Below are 25,054 nucleotides of genomic sequence, written 5' to 3'. Positions count from 1 at the left end.
TTTTCGGGCCATTCAAAGTCAAACCTGCAATTTTTCCACACACCTTAAAAATACTTTTATAAACACATAAACATTTACTTAACAAAATGGCCAATTAGGCGTCGTTTTGGCCAAGATGTTTAGCAGGTGGCCCAACCTGAGGCCCTTTGCTGCATGACGTCCTCCACTCTCACTTCTTTGTTTTTCTGCTCTACTCTATTCATTGTCCTATCTTCTCAATAAAAGCATAACCCCCAATCCCCCCAAAAAGACCAATGTGTGAACCTTACAACTCTTAAAGAATAAAAACAGTATCCACTTTAAAGAAAATTATAGCAGATGCTTGTTTCTCTCTGCGTCTTCTGCTCATAAACTGAAGTGGAGCTATTTTTAAAATTCAGAGCTTAAACTGGATTTTTTTGTTGTTGTTTATTTTCTAACTTGGTTCCTCATCGTTGTAAACACTTTCACCATTTTTATGTGTGTTACACATATATGATGACATTGGTGCGTGTGTTTCACCTTCTCTCTGTACAGCTGCTGAAGCTTCTCCTCCTGTGTCCTCACCAGTTTATCCTGCTCACACAACAGGCTCAGTTTGGTCTGCAGAGAAGAACAGCAGAGTTGTGACCCATCATATCATTAAATGAAGTATAATGTCATCTGAGAATGTAACACCGAACTTACATCAATGTCCACCTCCTCTGGCATACATGTATAGGCGTGTTGGCTGTAGTCTTCTGGACTCAGCTGTGAAGACAGACAGAATATTAACACAGAGACTCCAAATACGCACATACACATTAGAATCTGGAGATCAAATGCAGTATCATGCCAGGGCTTTCTCACTGAGCCACTGGAGTTTTCCCTTGAGCTGTAACTCACATTCCGCTGAATCAGACCATCTAAATTAGAAAGCAACAGTGGCACTGCAGCCAGTTTAAACAGGGCTTTTGGTGCCTCATGTTTCATCACCTACAGGCGTTTGTGTACATAAGCACAACACAAGGGTTATGTTGGGAAACAATCTAGCTTTCTAAATGATGAAGACAAAGCATAAGCTGTGTCCACTAACTATGTGTTCTGTGGTAAATGCTCTGCAGAGAATTTCTGCATGGACTGTCTTGAAGCTGTTGTCAGAATTAGTTGAATTAAGTCAAAGTGCAATTTAGAAACATAACCACAAATCTCCTGAGGACTTGACCATACTAATGATACCCTGAATTATGAAGGTGGTGCTGAAATACATACAAAAGCTGTTCACTGTTAGACTGTATTGTAGTTATATCTATTGAATTATTATTATCATTCTTTAATCCTATATCCAAGAAAAAAAACCCTCATCAGTCTTTCCATTCAAATTCATACCACTACTCTGTGAGTACCTAAGTGAATGCCTTAAAATGTATGTCCCAAACTGCTACCTGAGATCCTCCTGCAGGTCTCTCTTGGAACTCCCAAGGGCGACGTTAAAAACCAGAGGCGACCGGGCCCTTGCAGTCAGGGCCCAGTTACTCTGGAATGACCTGCCGGAGGAGATCAGGCAAGCCACATGCTTGTCCTCTTTTTAAAACACACTTTTTTAAATGTGCTTTTACTTCTTAACTCATCAGTGACTTTTTCATTTCTACATGGTTTTTATTATTGTTTTTCACTTAACTCATTTTAGCTCTCCTTACCTTTGTAATGTGCTTTCGTGTTTTCACTCGCTATGTCTTGCACTCTGTAAAGCACTTTGTAAACATGTTTTTAAAAGGTGCTATATAAATACAATTTATTATTATTATTATTATTACTCTAATTTGAAAGAAAGGAAACCACTGCTTGTGCAAGAGGAATCAATCTAACTGCATTGGATCCCATATTTATGCAAACTGCTTCATCATTCAGCCACTCTTCTTCATCTATAAGCAACACATGTTGAGTCCAAAAGTATGAGGACAATGACATGATCCAGTGTTGTTTTGTGTTTCTACTCACATTGGATTTAAATCAAATAAAGTCTATAAGGTGGAAGTGCAAACTTTAAGCTCCACAAAAATGGAAGAGCTAGATTATTTTTTCTTTTAAATTCACAAACTTTTGATCGTTTTTACTGACATTGTTCCGAGACCAATGATTGGCTCTGAGGCAATCACTTTCTTTCTAGCTTAACGTCAGAGTTTAGTTGGTCTTCAGCTTTTTTTTCACATTTCAAATCATTGAACATAAGTCGCTCTGGTTGTTCACTATGTCATGTACTGTATGTATGTATTCCTTGCACCTTAAAACCACCTGAAGCTAAGTGGACACGTCAACCTCAAAGACATTTTTCAATTTTAAATCCAATGCCTGCAGAGCCAAAACAACCAAAAATGACTCACTGTCCAAATACCTTTAGACGTGACTGTAAACCAAGGCTCCACACACCTGCACTCTTTCACACACTTATTAAGCACCTTTTTTTCCTCAGCTGAACCACACAGCACAGTTAAAGCAGGTTGGACCTGAGAACCACACGGCATTCCACACAGAACATGCAAACTCTCCCACGGCTCAGGGAGGTTCACTGTGGGGATGTGTGGTGTGGATTACGAGTGGCATGGGGAAGGAGGAAGAGGAGGAGGAAGGGGAGGAGGAGGAGGAAGAAAGGGGGGAGACAGACTCCTGGCAGCTGAACAGGTGGAAATGCAGCTGTTGCCTGGCTGGTACGCCGATGAATGGTCGGAGAATAAGTGCGGGTGGGTCAAGGAGGAGGGAGGGGGGCAGTCTTTCAGCAACACTTTTACACCCCATGAGGTGATCACAAAAGTGGCAGAGTGATGTCATGGCCATCATCACACACAAGCAGGCTGCTCTTCTCCTTTTCCACCAGCAGAATGATAAGAGAGGGTAAGAGGGAGGAAATGCAACAAAAGCAAGAAAGGTTTGCGTAGGACAATCCCAATCTCCACCTTGAACCCTAAGAAGTGACCTCGAACAGACCTTAATGACATCAGGCTTGCAGTGTGAGAGTGCGTGAATCCCTGAGGGCTTGAGATGGTATAAAAATGAGGAATGGGACACAGTATCAGGCCGTCCCACGTTTGCTTGAAAAAAGATGCACCATAAAATAATCTTAAAAAGAAAAGCCAAATCCAGCTGATATTTGTGTCTTGCTTTTGCAGGATCAATATATTTTAACAAACTTTTGGCATTCAAAAAGGCATTAATGATAATCTTTGTTTAATTGCATCATGTTTGTAGAGTTGGTCATGTTGTTCAGATGTATATTCACAAAGAAGTGATGAACTATATAGCCAACTTAAGAAGTCGTTCCTGTCACGTCTGTGCTTTCTTTGTCATGATCTAGTTTCTTTTTTTGTCTTTATTAAATACTAGGCCAACTTCAATATACATTTTTTACAGTTAAAGCTGCTGTTGGTAGGAATGGTGTAAAAAACATTACTTTTTTTCTGCTGGGTTTGGAGAAAATGTCATAATACCCATCGGTACTCATCGGTACGTGGAGTAATTTGAGACTATTTCGAAATCTCTGTGTTTTCCAATGCCTTTGTATCAAGCAATGTTATTATTCCCCTCGTTCCCGTTATGACGGACCAATCATAGCTAATCTCCAATCCTCTGTCCTGATTGGTTAAGGGGCGGCCCCTACTACATCCTCCGATTGGTTATGAGTCCGGCACTATCGTGACTGCACACGCCGATCTGTGTTGGGCTAAGAGGAAATCTGGTTGGGTGGGACAGTGTTGACATTCGAAGTCCCTCTCTCTGAACAGATGTTTACTATGTGACTACCAACAGCAGCTTTAAGGGTGCTGGACTATAATATTTGAACCAGGGCTGTCAAATTATTTGTTTTTTTAAACATTGCAATTAATCGCATTGTTGTCCAGAGTTAACTCGCTCAATTAATCACACATTTTTAATCACTCCTGAATCTACCTTAAGGAGATATTTTTCTAGTTTTTGATACTCCTATCAACATGGGAGTGGATAAATATGCTTGTTTGATGCAAATGTATGTCTATTTTTATTGCAACAATCCAAAACCATGACAAATATTTGTCCAGATAATTCTCCAGAACGGTACTACACACTCAAAAAGTGTGATGAAAGCATAACATGATGAGCATATTGACTTGAATGTAACATTACTTAGTAATACTTACACAATGGTGTGTCCAATGTTACACTTTTAGAAGTTAACTGAGCCTCCTTTGTTTTTTGAAACAGCTCAACACAAAATGATGGACCTCATGCATCACATCAAGACACACTGAACAACAAGTATCCTACATTGGTCAGTTAGACTTTCCATCATTTAAAGATCATTCCCTGGATCCTAAACACTCAAATCTCACACAGTGTCAGTGTCTAACCTCACATGGGGAAAAATAAAGGCCACTCTGGATGGTTTGTCATAGAGATGCCTAGACAATATTGGCAATGATGAGGAGGACTTTGCATCAGCTGTGTTCTTGGCTTTCAGTAGTATTTGAGACTGGACGTTCTATTGCGGTAATTTGCATCAACAAATACTATAAGTCTTGTTAACCAAAGGCAGGACTTTAAAGCCGAGCTTGTCATTAAAAGGACTCATTTCTTTATCCATTTCTGTTCATGAGGTTTGTTTCTGCTTGGCATCCACAGCGTTACTGCTGCACCGCTTCCTGCTTTCCCACAGGACAAGCGGAGAGTAATAATCACAGAATGTACGTGGGTTAATTGCGCGTCAACAAAAATTGTGGTGTTAAAAAGGAATTTGTTAACGCGTTATTTGACAGCCCTAGTTTATACACATCACCAAGTTAGCAATGAACTGTGGGTAATTCCTTAAGGAGAGTCTGCAAGCATGCAGGCTCCAAGGAAGTGCATAATTTGAAGCCCCTCATCAGAGCCTGCACGCACTTGATGATTTGACAATGGGACAGAACTAAGCACTCACACACTTACCACGCCTCAGTGTATGTGAGTCTGTTGGAGTGGAGATTGGGATTGGGCCCAAGAAGACATCTGTCTAAATACTCAACGTCAGTGGGTCTCCCTGGACATATCAGATACAGTCAATTCCACAGCTGATGCTCAAGAGGGCTTCTTTTTTACCCCTAAATCATAATATTGCACTAGTTGACTCAAAGTTAACTACTTCTTCTGCAGTTTTCTGAAGACTGTGGATTATTAACTAATAACTTGCTGTGCTTACAATCAGCATTAAAAACAACACAGATTTTTCACAGAAAGACGTGGTGTAAATAATGCAAAGGGCAGAGAAGTAAAAAAGTCTGGTAATTCCAAGTTAAGGCATTCTGATTAGATTCAAGAGGCCTGGCAATAGAGTCTGCAAAGAGTTAAGATGATAACAGACTAACCTTCTCTGGTTAGGACACTAGACAGAAAGAAAACAGGACTTTTCTATCTAAATGATCTTTAGCTTGTTTTTTGGGACAAACCCACAGATAGCTGATCACTATTCTGGGAGTAAATCATGACTAGCTTCAACACACAAAGTTGAGAGTGAAATAGGGTTTCAACTGAAAGGTAAAGCAAACACATCATACTACTCTTTTACAAGTCATGCCCGTTCTTGCATGAATTCTTAAGTAAGAGAACAGTCAAAAGCAATGGATGAGGAGATGCTGGTGAAACAAAACGATACAAGAAGACCGGTTCTCAAGATGCCATGAGGACTTAAAACACCGGAGGAGGAGCATTGCAGCACGACAGACCAAAAGAACGACAGCGACTGGTGAGGATGAGGCGGACCAAAGCCTACGGATGGCCTTACTTGCTGGTAAAGTTGAGGCCTTGGGGCAGAGTTCTCAATCATAGTGTGAGTCATGACGATTAAAGGGTCATTTTCCTTCATCTAGTCCAGTGTGGAGAGGAGTGATACGTCAATCGTCAGTTCAAAAACAGTGCTTCATTTCAGAGACAACACCGACAATGTCTTAACACCTCATTAGCTTTCATTAAAGCGGACTTTAACATATACATGAGCATCCAGACAGAACAAGGATGGACACAGGAACGATAAGAGATGCCAACAAACAGAATCAAGAGGAAAGTGTTGTGTAAAGCTCTGAAGTCTTTACTAATTGGAGGTGAGAGGTCCTTATACACATAAATGTAGCTCACTGTTTCTGGAAGTACAAAGTACATATCATTAGGAGGCCTGACTTTACAGGTAAATAACACATTTCCTAATGGTTGGGAGATAAATTCATTTGAATGTGAAATCCTCACTTTATTTTTCATTAGAAATGTGTTATTGTGCCCCTGTGTGTCATACAGTATATGTGTGCAATTACTTGAATTCTCAAAGCACCACAAAGCAATATAAAAGATAAAAGTTCAACATTTCCTTACAGGCCCTAGAATGCAATATTTGTATTGCATATTAAAGGCATGTGAAAATGATTTTATATACATTTTTGTATGAGAAATCACTTTTCATTACTATGTTATGATAATACCATGGGCCATTTAGAGGCATTATTTGGTGCACTTTAAGATTTTACAGCCCCTCAGTTTAACTGCCACTACTGCTGTCAATATATGTTTCCACTTAGTTGACTAATTAAGACTGAGACAATTTAAGGCTGATGTATACTTCTGTGTCAAATCGACAGCCTAGCTCCTGTACCTACGCAGGGGCCTACGCACGTACCTGACATGAACCTCCTCCAAAATGTAACTACCCGTAAAATCGAAGCGGACCACAAGCCCTGTGATTGGTCCACTTGGCGGCATTGTGTTTCCCGCATTTACATCTCTTCCGGAATCCCCGACATCGGCCGCACATCGGCCTTGTATTTCATCTCCTCCTCTTTATTCTTCATGTAATCATGTCTGTATGATAAACAGCAACGTGTATCAGCTAAGGTAAACAGAGATTGTAGTGGGGCCGAAAGCAGGCGACCGACTATCAGAGAGACCACACTGCCCTCAAGTGTTTCGGCAGAGAATTGCTGCGCGACACGGACACATCAATGCACAAGTATGTGGTGCTCATGTCCGCGTCAGCCCCTGCTGCGTAGAGGCAACGCAGAAGTATAAATCAGCCTTTACTCCTTACTTAACTTGTACTTGATTGTATTTAAAGCTCCTGTGAGGAACTTCTGTGTTATGTTGACTTTGGCGCCCCCTCTGGACAAAGCAGGAATATTTGTAAAATTTGCAATAAAAGTCGCACAAGTACATAAGACGCAAGTGAAAAAAAAAGTTGAACCTGTGCTACAGCATAAACACTTTCATTGTGTTCAGCAACGTGCAGTTTCTGTGCAGATGTGTGTAGCTCTTTCTGATACCCTCTGTTATTGCTGTGCTGCCAGCTCCCCATATGGTAGTTTAACTTAGCCTACAGTATCATTGATGGCTGTCAGATATGGGCAGACTCTGGGTAAAATACTGTAACCCAATAGAAAACGTTGCTCTGTGTTTTATACTGATGTATTGGTGGCACCGCAGCTCACTTTTTAGATGACAAAAAAGGTATTCAAAATGTCTTATACAACCCGTTTTATGGTACCTCTGAACTAATCTTGTTCTTTACAGGTGTTAGAAGTGATTTCTGATAAAAAATGTCAGCATGTAAATAACACCTTGTCTGTACCCAGGACAGTGGTTAATGACATTAAAATAACTAAAGAGAAACAATAACTATTGTTTCTTATGATGTGGTTTCCTTTTGTAGGCCATACAGAGGCATCAGGTGTAATTTCAGTCAGTTATATCAGTGGTTTTCAAAGTGGGGGCCGCCAGGGGGCACTGGGGGGGGGCTCAGAAAAATGGGGGGAAGGGGGAAAAAAATAGAATCTAATTATTTGTATTTATTTTACGTTTGTTAATAATTTCATATGCTAAACAAATGTAATAATTATTGAAAAGTGAATAAAAGTAAGAAAATACATTCTAAAAGTTGATGTTTCTTTACATAGCGTGAAGCGTTGTCTGTGGGTTTGCAAAGGGGGTCCCCATCCAGAAGCTAATGCTGTTTGGGGGGCCTTGGCATTGTAAAGTTTGGGAACCCCTGAGTTATATTATCGGCTAAAAATTCCTCACAGGAGCTTTAATTTTTTTACTCTGTATTAAATACAAACTTTATGTTTTTGAATATTCTTCAGGAGAGAATGGTCCGTCTTATCTTATCTTTAAAGTATGATTACATTGAACATTTTTGTGTTATTATTATAGATGTAAAGTATTTCCCCATTTTTATTCTATACCAGAATCAAATGATATCTAGTTAGTATAGCTGATAATGAAAGTAGGAATGAATGAATGACGATGTCCAGCATTTTAGTGACAACATGGCAAACTAGCTTGGGAAATAAATGCTGTGGTATGAGACATCGGTCCATGCTTAAAATCTACACATTGTATTATTTATGGTAAGTTGGCTGGTCGTTAAACAGGGAGTCAAAGGACTATCAGAAGGCAGCATTGCTCAATATTATAAAAATAACATTAGAAGAGTTCAGTTCACGACAGGAAGAGACAGGGCCATGCATTCATGCATTACCCCACCTGATTGTCCAAATACATGAGGTTCCTTTGGAGGTGATGGGAGAGAATGTCGTTCTAACGTCAGCGGCAAAGAGGAGAGCAGAGAAAAGGCAACAGGAGTCAGAGAAAAGAAAAGGTCACATTCATACTTGGATGCTCTCTCTCTTTTATAAACACACACACTCACACACGGGCATCTCATGTCCAGCTACCCAAATATAACAGGACAGGAAGGAACGCAGGAGCAGTCAAGGTGGAAAATAAGGTCAGGTAGTGGACGTGCTATATAAGGTAAAATAATGAAAGTACTGTGGGAAGGGTGAGACTGAAGCTGCATAATTAGCAAACAGCTATATTCTGCTTGACCTACAAACACATGAAAAGCAGTTTGCTGAGGCTGAAAAATACTTAAACTACACCACACTAAGTGTGTGTGTTTCAGGGTACTCACCCACTTAACTTAGTAAGCTAAATAATGAGACTGAAGGTGTTTATAAACCTGGATTCCTCATTACCCATTATCTCAGGCTTCACTGGCCTACATCAGGAATGTTCAAATCTGTAGTCTGACATCTTGGAAGAGACTTAAAATCCTGAATTTACGAATTCCAGTGGTGTTAACCTCCTTAGTCAATCACTGTTTAAGCTGGCTAATGGCTTTGACTTTGATGACTAGCTCAAATCTGTTTGGACTACAAGAACAGGAAGTGAAATGGCTCAATCGACTGCTCGCTCTACTGAAGTGGATCAAATGCCATGGACAGACTCTTGTTGTTAAATGGGATTGTTTTTGTTTCCAGATGATTCACAAGTAATGGAAAAATTTTGAAAGAAAGATGGCTGATCTCTGAGTATGTCAAAGTTTACTCCTTTAAGGAGAAAATGCCTTCTACAGTGCCTCTCTTTTCCATTAATCATCCATGTGTAGAGACCAGAAGACTCCTCTAGATCCAGATGAATAATGGTGGTGGGTAAAGATGGCATACACACACGCTAGCACACACCCCTCCTGGAGAACCTCTGGGGGCCTGACCTTTGGGTTGTTGCCATCCACGTTTAGTTGCATAAGCTGTGCTACAGTGTGCTCCCGGATACTGTTTAGCTCTGCCTGCTGCCGCCGCAGCTTTATCAGCAGCAGAGTCAGTTCCTCAGGCTGTGAGGGAGGGAGGGAGGGAGGAAGGATAGGACATATAGCCACAAGGAAGCAAGGACACACCACAGGGGTAGTAGGAGAGGGAAGGAGAGAACACATCAGGACAGGAGTTTTAGAGGCATCAGGCTCCCAAAAGGTGAGAAGTTGTTATATCTTGGTATTTAATTTTCATGCAGTCGGGGACATGAGAATATGTGAGGTGTTACAGCAGTCAGCAGCATGCAAATTCCACACATCCACTCAAGACAGAAGAACAGTTTAGCATTTAATACAGCATTCAGTTCACACTTTCCAAGCTCCATGAGGACACAGCACTGTGCGCCGCTTTGACATAAATTCCTGATCAGGCTTAGAGAGCTGTGAGTGACAGGGTTTTTAAGTCTCCACTGATGTGAAGCAAGTCAAAGGAGCTCCAAAAGTGAGAAACACCCTAAATCCTACCACTTGGAACATACATCCAAGCTCTGCCTAAATCTGTCTCTAAAGATTTTGTCACAATGTCTTCTTGGAAAGAAATGAAGGACAGAAAGAGAGAGAGGGAGAAAGGGAGGGTAGGTGATGATTTGGAAATAGCCTTGTCACTCATAGAAGTCCAATTAAACCTACATGAGTGTAGTGTGTGTCAAGCTCAGGCGGGAAATCACTAGGTTCTGTACGACAGAGATGTGGTTAGAACATCATGGCAGACACAGATGGGCACAACATAGATTAGAGCTTACTGTTTTGCCTTGGAGAGACTGAGCCGTGATAGTCTGGACTGGGATCCCTGCAGGCATAGACCTCCTATCAGGTGGGTAGGCATACTGTTGGATACATTAAGAGAAATGACAAATGGTGGTTATGCACATATCATGTAAAAACAACAAGAAGGAAAATAAAATAAAGTACTAATGGACTTGAAGCACTTTGTTACTCTTACTGATCTTGTTTCCTCTTGTCTAGATCTTTGCTTGTGTTGTTCTTGTTCTCGTATGTACGTCGCTTTGGATAAAAGCGTCTGCTAAATGACATTGTAACATTGTACTTAACAAGTCACATGGCAAGTCGTTAAATTGCCATGTGATATATTCCTGAAGGTAGGGGCCAAACTGACATGTATAGTCTGCACACTACTATGGTAGGTGTGGTCCAAGCAGCAACCTCCGGTCTAAAAGTATGAGTCCAATGCCGAAGTGCTAAAAACTGCAGTTCATCGAGGATCCGCTTGAGGCTGGCTCCGGAAGTACCGGAAACCACATACACACCAATTCAAAAAGCTGATCTTTACAGCAGAAATAAACATGTTTACAGCCTGGTACAAAAGACAAGTGTAGTCTGGATAGCTCATTTCTGGAACGGCACACACTGTACGGGGTGTGAATTTCTTTGTAACGCGGCAATTTCAAAGATATTGAGATTATGAGTCTTCCAATGAGAGGCACAGCTGACTTGATTGACAGGCGGGAACACTGTAGCTGTTGGCGAGGAGGCTCAAAGCCGGCCTCTTTACATCACATCGCTCAACAGCAGCAATATGGCTACCGCCGCCGATTGGTCTCAAAACAGCTCTTCAGAAACAGATGGGTGACGTCACAGATACTACGTCCATATTTTATACAGTCTATGGTGTGGTCACACATGCAAAACGCTGCAAGGCTGAAAATGTTGATTAAATTAACATCAAATACATCACAAAAGCAAAACTGCATGTGTGTTTTACTTTGCAGTTCCCTGTGGTTGTGTACATGTGCAGGATTATCATTCTTTCTTGCAAAATTAGGAACGAAACAGCATTTTACATCATGGACTGTTGCAGGTTATAATGCACCGCCTGACATTTTCATCTCCTTAGTTGTATTTAGTCATATTGTTATTTCATATCAAAACACCCATCTCAGATTTTTGCCATAAAGGCAAAAAAAAAAAAGGATTGGCATTTCGTTTGTTATGCTTGAAATCATGAAAAGTACTTGATGGCTGGATGGAAACTATAACAACCAAAAAGGGTATTAAGCTTTTAAAAGCTTCCAAGCTTAATGGGTGCCTTTTGTTCCAGAAAATCCAAAGAACAACCTGCCAGCAGTTTTTATTTCTTATGTGAGATGAGGTTCTAATGGAGACTGTTGACAGCGTGTTTGGCACCGACTGAAGAATGAGATGTTTTTATTCTTTAGACATTTTTTTAATGCTGGAAGCAGCAACAAAACTCAGCTTATCTTATCTTATTTCATCTCAGGGATAAATACCCACAAATCAATAAAGGCTTCAAATATCTGCCTGACTAGATACCACAAGATGATAAAAAGGAACCATTGATTATGTTTGTTATACGGGGAAACCTCATGTATTTGTGCCTCCACAGACCTTGTTAGGTTGTGGCCTGTGCCGCCTGTCGATGCTCATGTCTCTTCTGTAGACGGGCGAGGACAGCTCTGATCGAGCACTGCTCATGTTGTAGGATCTCATCGGAGAATAGCCACCGTACATGGACAGAGAGCCGTGAGAGGGCGACGGCGGGATGGAGTGGCTCGGTGCTGCGTGCTCCGACAGGTTGATCATGGTTTTGGGGCTGGCCATGTTGCTGTAGAGGCCCGGATGTCTGGTGTAGGCCTGCCTTTGTTGCCACTCGAATAACTGCCACATAGTGTCGTCACGCATAGAGCGGCGCTTGTCAGACGTTGAGGGACCCAGGGCTTGGTCGTACAGCGATGGGGATAAGCTGCAGATGCTGTCCCGCTGCGCCATGCTATTCCTGGGCATACTGCAGTAGCCATCACCATAATGAGGCATATAGGGGACCCGATGGCTTGGCATGTTTCTAGGCAGTGTCTGGTATGATGTAATACTGCAGAGAGAGGTAAACAGAAATCAGTGAGGGAAGGGAGGAAACATTTGTTGATTTGTACTTAAAAACTTTTCAACCGCTGTTCAGTGGAATTCAAACAGATCAACAGCAGTTTTTACTGAATACTTGATAAAACACAAAAGTAGCTGAGATATATTTCACATGTACTTGACTAACTTGAAGCAATGTTACATTATGGCATAGCAATTCAGTGAAAGTTGTAATTTGCCTTTCAAAAACTTGGTGGATCCAAATAAACCTCCAGTTTTGTCTTTTTTAGAGACACAGTTTGAACCCTTCACTCTCCAAAGGACACATTAATGCCATCCAGTGACTACAAAGCTTTGAAAAGCTCCACTTCCACAGTGGGTTCAAAGTCAGTGCAGCTGGCATCGAGAGAGCTTCCTATTGCGACTCCCTGACAGATTGTTGCTCACCAGTCTGCTAAGCCCAGAAGCATCGAAAAAAAGAGCCTGTGATTACATGGAGACTAAATACCCTTCAGGAGAATATGCATGTAATGACAAAGAGGAACTGTTGAGGAGAGAGTGTGCACTTATCATAGAGGGCCAAAGTGGAAATTAAGGTCCAAGGCCTTGTTGTGGTTACATCCATGCTAATCTTTTTAAACACATGCACCTTTCAAAGAGGGTGTTTATGTACAGTTTTCATTCACTTCCAAGAGGAAGGTATAGAAGCAAACATGGGGGGGATTGTGAGCACGAGCCAGGCAATGCTAAACAGATGGAGAGACAGACACACTGACAGACGGCCAGGCAGGCAGACATGGTGAGAGAGCAAGTTTAATCTCCACCAATTAAAAATGAGACTCTCACAGCAGGGAGAAAGAATCAGGCAGCAACTCCAGCTAGCAGCTCTGCTCGGCTATTGTGCATCCCCTGTTCTACTTAGTGTACACTCAGTAGTGTAATATCAAAGTGTTTAAGTCATGGAGTCAGTGAGGAGCGGGTGAATCCTCTGGCTTTAACACAGCTTTACAGGAAGAAATGGGTCTAAGGAGCTTTGGAAAATCTGCATATGTACTGTGTGTGGGCACTCAGGTGCTCAGGGAGAATCTCTAGCGTCTAAATATGCAGGTGAATCAGCATTTATAGATTACACAAAGTTTTGCCAAGTTCAACTTCTCACTGTCAATGTATGACGAGACTGGACACTTTCACACGACCTTAAATGACTTTCAGAGCATTTTTTTCTGAGATCACAAAGATATGTATACACACAGTATGTGCAAAAGATTCAGATTCAATAAGTCTACAAAAGTTCCCATGATCAAACCAACCTCCTTGTATCGTCATCCTGGTTTCGTCCTCTTTGTGTGCGGACCCAATGCTCCAGTTGCTGCATGGAGCTGGTCCTACTTAAGGTGCGCTCTGGTTCGTGTGTGGGACTCCTCTGAGGAGGAGCTCCGGTCCCATTAGCTGGGCACTGCTCACCAGATCCATTGACCCGAGGGCTGCGGTGTAACCCATCCATTTCTGAAGGGGTCTGTGGTGAGGCGAGGTTAGCTTTGATAGCCGCTGCCTGAGCTGGCTGCAGTTTGATGCTGTTGATCTTTGTGAGAGGACGTTCCCGCTCGGTCCCGTCCTGCTGGAAGCCGTAGCGTTCTGCGTCTCTTTGCTTCCTCTCGACTTCAGCTGGGGGGGAAGTGACTGCTACAGTGTGTTCTTGGACCACCTCACGGTTTCGTTCGTTGTTTTGTATTTCAGGCTGGGTGAGCGGCGGCCTGTTGTTGGCCACGTGATTGATTTCTTGAGGTCCGCATTGCTCCACTTTTAGCTTGTCCAGCCTGGGAGAGAAAAAAGATTCAGCCTTAATATGAAATACCTAAAGCTGTGTTCAGTAAGATAATCAAGACAACACAATAACTTTAGCAAACATTAGAGGATAACTGCATCAGATTTACTACACAGCTGGGGTTACACACTTTGTCACAGGCCATCTTTAAAAAGTGTTTCAAACAAAGCCCTAAGTATAAACAAAAACACTGTAGACCTAGAGCACTACTCTACCCAGGTCTAAACAAAAAGAAAGTGCAAATGTAATGGGCGGAGGTGCACAATGTTTCTTCCAGCTGCCAGAGGAGGCCAGGCGTGTTGAAGGAAATCAGATATCTCCAATAAAACACAGCCTGTGCATTTGCAACTCCCTCCAGCCTCCTCTCTAGAAGCCCTATCTGCAGCTCGTTGGTCCTTAGGGAGGTCTGCAGAGGTAATAGACACCACTGCTCTTTGGCCTTAGACAGAGTCAAGGTCACTGCTTCAAAGTTTGGCAAATTCCCCTTAGCAGCACGGCTCACTGGGTTAGCAAGAGGAGGGCGACAGGAAAGGCACCCCTTCACAGTTTCATTTGTCTCCTTTTAAATGGTCACATAATGTCTTCTCCAGGCTTCTGTGGCTCCACCAGCCAAGTAGAGTTTATTATAAGCCCTATGAAAGGTCTGTGTGCGTGTACTCATACTTGTTTAAAAGGGGATGTAGACGCACTAAAAGGTAAAGGTCTTTGTGTTGGCTACTGAATCTTGTTCCTTTTAACAAATCCTTCCTAAAGTATGAAAGCATTTGATAAAATGTAATACTGTCTATAGAATACAAGGCAGTAGATAATTTGAAAAGTAGATATCCTGCAGTCAAGATAGATAATAGAATTCTGTTACATAGATAACCTTAAATCAACATTTCTTCGTACAATTTATCAGCGCTGTTCAGCAGATTTCAGGCACTACTAGGCTGTGTAATTACAAAACATTTTACTAATACGCCTCTGCTCGCCCATGTAGAAAGAGGGCATTAGACAGGCGAGCTGCCAAATCACCGACATTTAACACAGTTAAAAAAAGGAAAGGGAGAAAAAATGGTCCTTATGAGTCAGTGATCCTGATCAGCCAGCACAGCTGTGCACAACATCCCCTTAACAACCTGCACCATGCAACTACAGTCCGTTCATGCCCACATGCACATGGAATTCTTGTATGTAAAAGTTCAACATTAAAAAAACAGTTGCATAATATAAAGACAGTCACAGTTTCTATAAACCCACAGAACAGAAAATGTCAAATAGTGTTGTTTAAGAACTCAAAAGGCTTAACAGAGGATCTCAAAGTGCTTTCTGTCAATACAAATGCTACAAAGAAGAATCAGGACGCAGGAAGGAAAACAAGGTCAATCATTCTTGTTTTAAGGAACGTCCTCATATGCCTTTTTACAAATGATGTCTTCTCTGCTCAAGTGAAAAAGTCCACACTGTATTCTCCCAGCTTCAGAGAAAAAGCAGCCTCTTTGTAAAAACTGGCTGCATTAGTGATGCTTCTACAAACCTTTTGACTGGCTCTGAATGCACGAGTGCAGCGTCTGTCATTACTTTCATCCAAGACTCCATCTCTTTGGCTGTGTCACTGCAAAAATAGTATGTCCTCATGTTGGGATGTGTGGCCTGTTGTGACAGTGGACAGATAGACAAAAGTTACCTGAAAGAGAGGAGAGAGAATCATGGAGTCAGCTGGGATGTTTTTTTTTTTATTTCAAGTTCATGCTGCTTTTATCAATCAATCAATCATCAATCAAGCTTTATGTATATAGCACCTTTCATACAAATCAAATGCAACCCAAAGTGCTTACAGTGATTGAAAAACAAGAAAGAAGCAAAAATAAAACAATGGCAAGACATATTAGGGGAAGATAATAATAATAATAATAATAATAATAATAATAATAATAATAATTATAATAATAATAATAATAATAATAATAATAATAATAATAATAATAATAATAATTAAAAATAAGAATAACATAAAATAAAATAGAGACTAATGCACACCAAAAATAAAATATGTGTAATTAAAATAAGTTGAAGCATCAAAATTAAGAATACAAATAGTTAAAATAAATAGATTTAAAAAGGGGTAAGGATAAGAGTTGAAAATAAAACTAAGGCTAGAAACATCAATAAAACTGAGTTGATAAATTAAAATAAATAAATAAATAAAAATAGAATATAATAAAGCAACATTTAAATCAATATTATAGTAAAGGTAAGTAATACAATTGTTAAACCCTACATATATTATGTACTTGCCTCACTAAATAATAGACACTTTGTGTAGCATAAAATATTCAAAAGCATGTCATGTTAAGACTACAGTGGTGAAAGATGCTGCCTTTGTTAAATGAATAACACTGGATCAGGGCTCTACATCAGTCCCGATGGTGTAGGACTTACCACAAAGTGCACTGTGAGAGTGGCCCGCTGCTCCGTACTTGCTCTGTGTGCTTGCAGCGAACAAACCAGTTTATTGTTAAAGCCAGACACAGAAAGAGAAAAACAGAATGTTTAGTGAAGAACCTCAATATCCTGTTTACCAATGTCTGAAAAAAAAAAAGTCTTTACTCCTCCGTCCTGAGACTGATGCAGAGAAATAAGGAGCTTTTAATGACATGGACAATTTAGCCACAACAACATCAGACAGAAAAAGTTCAGAATGAAAACTATGAAGTCAAAAAGTCATCCCATTCCTGAGTGAATCCCTGTAAACTGAAGAGGTCGTACCCTGCTCTCATGTTTCTCCCCCTCCCTCCCTCCCTCTCCCCCTCTTCTTTTGGTCTAAGTTGGAAAAAGGAGTGGGCTGTGTGGTTGCAGAGACCTTGGGCAGACTCCTGGGCGTCTGTGTTTGGCTGTACTTGGCAGGTCAACTTTTTTTTGTCTCTTAGGTTTTATGAAGGAACCACAGTCAAGTGCTGTATACACCATAAAATATTCCTGTTGCCCTATAACTTGGGGTTTCCGAGTCATCTAACGCCACGCTCTAGTGCCGCAGCACTGGCAGCAACAAGCACAGACATATCAGTGTTGGTCAGAGCTTTCTTTGCTTTCTTAGTGCGAATCAGGTTTTGAAGAAATGACTTGAATTTACTTTACCGTAGAGGAAGTGGAAATGAATTCTTGAGTGCAGAAATGTTCAAAGCAAAGTAAACTTGGGAGATGATTTATACAAAACACTGTGGTAATATAAGGCCAACCTTCAAACTGGATACCAGTGACTTAAAGGAAGCTTTGTACATCCAGCTCTTATCGTTTGATTTTATTAAAGCTTTAAATTATACTAATCACTGACTGACTTTTCTCTACTCTCATCCATAACATGTGCAGTTTAACAAAGTCTGACAGGAGTGAAAACATGCACTGACCTTGAAGGCATATTTTCTGTTAATGTGATCATCCACAGACAGCATGGATACATGAAAGCTCGGTAGGAGGATGCTGCCAAGTATCCCCTCCTCTTTTTCATCTGCGGGGAGAAAAAAAACAAAACACTTTTACACACTTTCAGAGTTTTTTGGGGTTTGTAAACTTCAACTCAACTCTGATGGGGAGCATTTTATTTGTAAAGCTAAAAAAAAAAAAAGGTCAGAGACAAATCAAGGGGAATGTGAGATAAAAACTAGATGAGGAGTGTGTTGGTCAGCTGAGAAGTGTCCAATCAGCAGAAAAGCATTGATTCAATGTCCCATGCAACTAGGCTTCTCTAATCCTCATTAAGTTAGCAGACAGGGCTCCACATTGACAATGGAGCTCTCTCCACAGGGGGGATTAGATTGAGTCCCGAGTTTTAGGCAGAGAATTGCTTAAACCCCCTAATTTGATATAAGCAATCTGCACTGCTCACCCGAAACAGTGCCGGACAGCAGAGTATATCAGGAGCACGGGCGCTGCTCTCCCATAGGTCCATTTGCTCTGTCTGACTGGCATACATGCTTGTTTGTGTGTTGACTGGGGCTGTTATGTTGGGTAAGCAGCTCACTGATTCCGACTGAGATGAATTAGGCTCATAAGATGGAGTAACATACAGAGGGACATACTGTAGCTGAACTCTGGTCAGCCTCCAGTAGTGGTGAGGTAAAACAGTCTGCCCTGGAGCATTCTTTAAGCCCTGAGTCCATTTCTAAACTCTGAAGGATTGATGTATTTATTCTATTCCCCTGCATCAGCTGTACCTGTAGCCCACTAGCCCCCCATTTATTTATTCATGAAGTATCTTCATCCCTCTCTAACATGCACACAATCACAGAGAATAGTGCAGAGCAGTCTGAACATAAGCTAACATTGTGGGAGACTCTGAGCACACAGTAATAGTCTGATAACAGCAGCAGATAGCAGCTTAGTTTAGAGGAGGGCCAGCGCAGTTCGTGACCTCTCTGCCACTCAGTGCTGATGGATAGATTTCTCTACATGTCTGTCTGGATAGAGCCTTTGGGTGAGCTGCTGGCTGTGGCTTTTGTCAGTCAGTGGGCGGAAAGAGGGCGACAGGACTGGCAGACACCAGAAATAACACAGACGAGATGTCATCCTGATCAGCAGAAATGATGACTGTATCCGTACAGAATGAACAAGGGAAGCTGGGAGGAGATCCAGCAAGGCTTCTTTTATTCTGTTTAGCAGCAGGCATACACTGCAGTTACCTTACACAGTAAACAGTTCATTTTGTAGGAAAGCTCTCAGTGTTCTCTGGGCACAGCTGTGTCAATATTTGATATGAACATTAGTCCTGAGATACCCACTCAACAGCAGCTATGTCAATAGCATCTCATATAAAGGATCATATGAAACACTTGCTGATGCTGGTCTACTGGACTAAAGAGTTAAGAGGGGAGCCTGGTTTTATCAAATGAATGCAAACTTTGAAACTGGACTGGGCTATTATAATAAGCCTAGCATAAAAAAGTCAAGCCTTAGAGTTTGACTGTGATTAAGGTGCTAAGGTTTATTAAAATCAAAGATCAAATACAAAATCGTTTAAATTTCTGCTTCTGTCCAAATATCATTTTTTATTAGTTGGTTGAGAAATTAAAGGTTCTCTCCACTAAATTACAGAACCATGTAATACCACACATTTCCAAAAGGATGATCAAAGCCAGAATATCAAAGTGGTCCCTCTTATGTGGATTCAGAGGAGCCTGTTTAAATATTGGCTCCATAAATTATGTTAAATGAAACTGAATCCTCGTGCTGCGCTCGTATGCAACCACTGCATAAAAGCAGCATCATCTCTGGAAGCTGTTTTAACACTGTGACTTCATCCAAGTCCTGTTCAAAACTGTGGCTTCTCTTGTGGAACAAATGATCTCTTAAATCACAAATCAGACATCAGGAAAGTTGTTTTAATTAAAACATCGCTTCAGTTGGACCTGACAGGCTGCTTACTACAGGGGCTTGGATCCAGGTTTATTAATAACTGCTAAAAGCATGGCTTGTGGTTTTGGAGGTCACTGCTTTGAACTGCTGATCGAAAGCCATCACTTACTGCTGTAAGCAATGCGGTGCTAATGAAACGTGTTAGTGTAGCAGCTGCAAGGTCAGGACTCACCTCTGTAGTAGAAGAGGCACAGGTCAGAGAGCACAAACCACCTCTTTTTCCACAGCTTCATCCCTGTACTGTCCTGGAGAGACACCAGAGGAATAAAGCATGTTTAGTCTACAACAGTTAGCAGACAGAAACAACAAATTTCATTTTAGTTTGCAAGATGAGGTTTCAAACTGGCTCTGGTATTCCTGAGAATGAATGAAAGAGTAGAAACCAGGTATCAGTGTTTTTCCTGATGCAATACTGGATGCTGTTTTAGATTCTGCACTGTAACACTGTGACTCATCCTTTAATGAAGATGTATGAAATGTATTTACTCTGTACTGCGCCATTTCGACACTCAATTTTGCATACACAGAGATGGAGTGACGGTAATGTATTAAGTTCAAAAGACACCCTTGATTTCTGGTAAGGAATAAACTGGAGTGCTTCTCTGCTTTATTCTTTCAATAAAATAAACAGCTTCTACCTTTAAAAGGATGACTGTAGTTCACTAGGGAGTAAAGGAATACACCTCCTTGGCTTAAGTTGTGCTTTAGTGCTGCATTGCTGCGATCAAGGGGGGTTTCAGGCTGCTGCTTGAGAGGGATGAAGGGTGAGGAAAAGGGTATTAACTCCCCCGGTTGCTTTATTGGAAAACTTGAGCACAGTCCCTAATCGAGGATTGGACCCGGAGACAAAAGTAGGAGGAGGGACCTGAGCAACTGTGTCATTATGGTGAAACAGCATGTGGGCAGCAGTTTACTTTAAATGGAAATTCAATTCCATGAGCCAGGGTGTTTTACACATTAGAATCAAAAAGTTACAATACCAGATGCTGTTCAGTGTGTTCAGAATGGAGATGCATTAGAAGTATAAGAGATGGATTCAGACTTCCTGCTTTTACCATTTTCACCACCTTTCCACTATTCAATCAAGGTTTTATCCACTAATTTACTAAATGCTCATGAATAAACTTTATCAAAGCTTCTGTCAGATCTCGCTCTGCTCAGGCTGGAAGGGGAAAACAGGGCTTTCACCATCACATCAATCACTGTGGCATTTTGTTCTCCCAATGGATCAACTGGAGGGCTGCAGCTTTTCCCCAGCCAAGGACCTCAATAGCTTCCAGGTTTCAATGAGGCAGGAAAATAAAAGTGCAAATCCAGCTTTTATTCACGGTAGCAGATTTGTGGGTCTTTCCCTTGATCTACGTCACCCTGATTGAGGTCCCCAAAGAAGAAGCAGCTGGCAGCTGAACCAAAGGAAGCCATCATGTGTTCACAAAGCTGCACCAGGAGGCTGCAATCAAAACTAAATGAGTCTCCCACTTAAAAAGCATGAGAGAGTCCTGTCTGACCACGAGCAGCCTCAAGCACCCCCTTTTCACCCTCCTGTAAGTAACCAGGGAGCCGCGATGAGGGATTGGTATTCAAACACTGGCCGCTCTGGATGACTGGCAGTGCAGAAACACTGGACAAAGAACTGCTCAGATCCTTTAAGACATCAAAAAACCTCCTCTGTGCTTATCTTGGGATGGGTGTAGCAGATTTTTAAAGTGGGAGACACTAACCTTGTTCTCTGAGTAATAGGGAGGAAACTGTACAAAGACTTCTGTTTCTACATAAAAGACCTCCAGTTCTTTGCTACAGCTCAGACACTTTTCACAAATAAAGTTATTTTCCTTTATACTAACCAGCTATGCAAATTCATATCCAACAATCCAACAATCCAACAAATGTAAGCAAGCATACCATAAATTAATATGAATAAGTTCTGTATCAGTTTTAAAGCTCCTGTGAGTAACTTTTGGGTTATGTTGACTTTGGCGCCCCCTGTGGCCAAGCAGTATGCTTCATCTCTGTGCTGACCTTGTCCTGTATATGTGAACACACAGTACTGTTTTCCAATTAAAAATAATGTCATCCTGGGGCGCTGGTGGCCTAGAGGTCTAAGCGCCCCACATACAGAGGCCATAGTGCTCGTCGCAGAGGTTCCCGGTACCATGTACTGCATGTCTTCCCCCCTCTCTACTCCCTACATTTCCTGTCTCTCTTCAGCTGTCCTATCATAAAGGCAAAAAGCCCCAAAAAATTAAATAAAAATAAAAATATTGTCATCCTGTTTTAATTTTAAATGCCTAACATGCTACTCAAAATGAATCTTGGGTTCTGAAACAGCCCATAAAAGTCTGTTTATGCAGCCTTTTATCAGTTAATCTTTGACACTTTCCCCTCAGCAGCATTTATAAGCATTTAAAACAATAGTTTAGAAATAACTCATCTTCTCTTTGAGGGTCCCTTTTGCCTTTTTAGTCGTACAGAGACGTCGCTATTAATTACAATCTGTTTCAGAAACGGCTAAAAATTTCTTACAGGGCCTTTAACTATAAAATGAATGACTTGAGCTGATTTTCTGCCATATTTTCTATATTCATTTTCTGTATTATTAGACAGAATTTGTTGTATCATCTATTCTATTAGTGATATATATCATTATGTCAATGTGTTGTTACTGTAATGTTTAAAACACAGCATAAAGATGGAATAAGAATTTCATTGATCCATGTGGAAATATGTTCTTCCCTGCAGCCACAGATTCAGCTTAAGGTAGTTTAAAAGGTATACTGTTTACCATGGTCCACATTTTACTTTACTGAGTCAGCATTCAAACTGTTGTTGCTGTTGATAATGCAAAGTAGAGGAGCCACCACAGTAAGCACCACTCATCTGCGAGTGGGCATGCACACACATCAGCCATAACATCATGACCACCTGTGCAGTCTATTGCCCTCAAATACAACAGCTCTACCGTACATTCTTCTTCTACTATGACGCCTCTACATTTTCAGTTCTTGCTGATAATAGTAACAAAGGTGATAACAAAGGTTAGAGTGAGGTCATACTTTGTGGTGGTGGTGTTGGTGTACAAGAGTCAAGTATATGGAAAGGTGTTCCTGTAATATTTTGTCTCACTTCTTTAATGCACGAGGGGGCAAAATATTTGGAACACTTTTCAATATCACAACCCACTACAACTTCAGCAATAAACAAAGTAAAATCAACATCTCTCTGACCATGTCAACAAAAAGGGAAAATGTAGAAGCCTTATTTAAAGTAAAACTTATGCCTGAGCTTTTGAGGAATGCATTAATTATGGCTGGTCGATGTATGTTAAATTACAAATTAGACGGCAATCAATCCAGCATCCATTTAGACATCTGCCTGACATACAGTTATACTGACTCTGCCATTAAAAGGCCAAACTGCTTGCTTAGCTGAATATGAAGCCAAGGTTCCTCCTCTGCTTCTCTGAGCTCTAAATGATTAATTGGACTGCAGAGATATAATCTTGCTCACCTGTTTATAAAGCCAGTTTCTCTTGATCACTGGAGCGCTGGGATTCCTCCTGATGGAGTTGGATCTCTTCCCGAAGTTGTGAATTTTTTTTGAAGGTCTTGAGGGCTGTAAATACAATACAAGAGACAAAAACAGCAACTGAGGAAAATCCCCCCATAATAACATATTTCTGGACTTCTCTCAAACTTTTCATCAAAGTATGATAATCCCATCTGCATGTGAGTCACTCACTCTTCCTGCTGGGCTGCCGGGGTTTGCGGCTTGGTCTGAGCCGCCAGTGTAGTTAGAGGCCTCACTCATGGTGCTCAGTGGCCGTTCCTTTGTCTCATTCGCAGACACTTTGGGTGCAGATCTGGAGAAAAGACACAACGCAAAGAAAAGAGAATATGATACAAAAGTCATCGGTCAGAAATAAAAACTATACATCTGTGTCTTGTGACCTCAAAACAAGAGCAAGAAAAAAGGTAAAGCACTCTATTGTCTGTTCTGTCATCATTCCTCTTAAGTTCAAACTTTTCTATAATGAGATCTCAACATGGGCCTATGAATCAAGCCAATTACTCCCACCCTGTCACTGCAGATACATTCCCTGCTCTCTAACAGCTTTAAATGGTCTGCAAGTCTGCCTGACATACTGAAATGCAGCAGTGCCAGTGAATCAGGACAGAATGATTATAAAAGGCTCCATTTCTTTTTAAAGCAAATGTTGAAAGCATGGCAAGTTCAATGCACCGGCCATAGGACAGAACACCTTGTGAAATAAGTTGTCTCTGGTCTATGGAGATGTCCTACATTCTTTAGGAGGGGAACAAAGCTGCGGTCCACAGGGAACAGGGCAGAAAAACCAGAGTAGAGCAGAAATACTGCAGCAGTAAAGGAGGAAAAAACGTTATCTCTCTGATGTATTGGTTTCAGGTCACTGAATAAGGACAGAAGCTGCCAACCCGTCACTGAAAACTCCCCCAACTAACCTGCCAATTTGATAGATTAGCTAATATTCTCTGATTCAAGATTATCTGGTACCACACTGCACAAATTAAAGTTATTGGATCATCTATAACTGATCAACTCTTCTGCTATCAGCTTTATCACCTAGATCAGGGGTCAGCAACCCACGGCTCTGGAGCAGCAAGCAGCTCTTTCATCCTTATGCTGTGGCTCCCTGTGGCTTTGGAAAATAAATGATGAGGAATCAATTTAAGTGTATTTTAATTTTGTTTGTCAGTGTTTTTAAAATTGTAATTCTAAATTTGAAGATTATAATGAACTTGTAACATTAAAATAAAAAGCAGCTTAATTTGTTTCATTTTTTGTCGCTCAAAATATGCATCACAATTCCCGCCAGTGGGTCTCACACATCGGCACTTATATTTTGCAAATATGTATTTTATATTGTTCAGTTCAATAGTGCGCTTTAAGAAAAAAAAGGAATTTAGGTCAACACTCCGCTACACGCTCTGGTACACGAAGGATGCCGGCACCATAGACTGTATAAAATATGGACGTAGTATCCTTGACGTCACCCATCTGTTCCTGAGCGCTGTTTTTAAGCCAATCGACGGCTGCAGCCATATTGGAAAAGCAGAACTCAACCAGGCAGAGTGTGATGTAAGGAGGCGGAGTTTGAGCCTCCTAGCCAACAGCTATGTGTTCCCGACCGGGAGTCAAGTCAGTCATGTCCTTATTTGGGCAAAAACTCGTTATCTTAATATCTTCTGAACCGTCGCGTTAGAAAAAAATTCACCCCCGTACAGTGTGTGCCGATACAGAGATTAGCTACGTAGAGCCAAGCTGTTTTTTGAACCAGGCTGTAAACATGTTTATTAATGCTGCAAAGATCATCTTTTTTGAATTGGCGTCTATGTGGTGTCCGGTGTTTCTGCAGCCAGCCTCAA

At 41.1% G+C, this 25,054-nt stretch overlaps 1 protein-coding gene across 5 annotated transcripts in view; it reads right to left on the bottom strand.

Annotated features, from left to right (window-relative positions):
* LOC117814623 (pleckstrin homology domain-containing family A member 5-like) overlaps positions 1-25,054 on the bottom strand; it is a 123,272-nt gene that overhangs the window by 15,259 nt on the left and 82,959 nt on the right. For all 5 annotated transcript variants that reach the window (XM_034686073.1, XM_034686074.1, XM_034686077.1 and 2 more), the window contains 10 exons: positions 23,391-23,511; positions 23,160-23,264; positions 19,825-19,897; positions 17,648-17,748; positions 15,778-15,893; positions 13,744-14,250; positions 11,963-12,443; positions 10,339-10,422; positions 667-729; positions 502-582 (listed from right to left, as the gene is read on the bottom strand). In XM_034686073.1, coding sequence (XP_034541964.1) covers positions 502-582; positions 667-729; positions 10,339-10,422; positions 11,963-12,443; positions 13,744-14,250; positions 15,778-15,893; positions 17,648-17,748; positions 19,825-19,897; positions 23,160-23,264; positions 23,391-23,511 — 1,732 coding nt within the window. The remainder of the gene's footprint in view (positions 1-501; positions 583-666; positions 730-10,338; positions 10,423-11,962; positions 12,444-13,743; positions 14,251-15,777; positions 15,894-17,647; positions 17,749-19,824; positions 19,898-23,159; positions 23,265-23,390; positions 23,512-25,054) is intronic.

This window comes from Notolabrus celidotus, chromosome 6, assembly GCF_009762535.1.
Source record: "Notolabrus celidotus isolate fNotCel1 chromosome 6, fNotCel1.pri, whole genome shotgun sequence".
In the NCBI taxonomy this organism is placed as follows: Eukaryota; Metazoa; Chordata; class Actinopteri; order Labriformes; family Labridae; genus Notolabrus; species Notolabrus celidotus.
The sequence above is the reverse complement of the archived record's forward strand: the minus strand, read 5'-3'. Positions and strand labels throughout refer to the sequence as shown.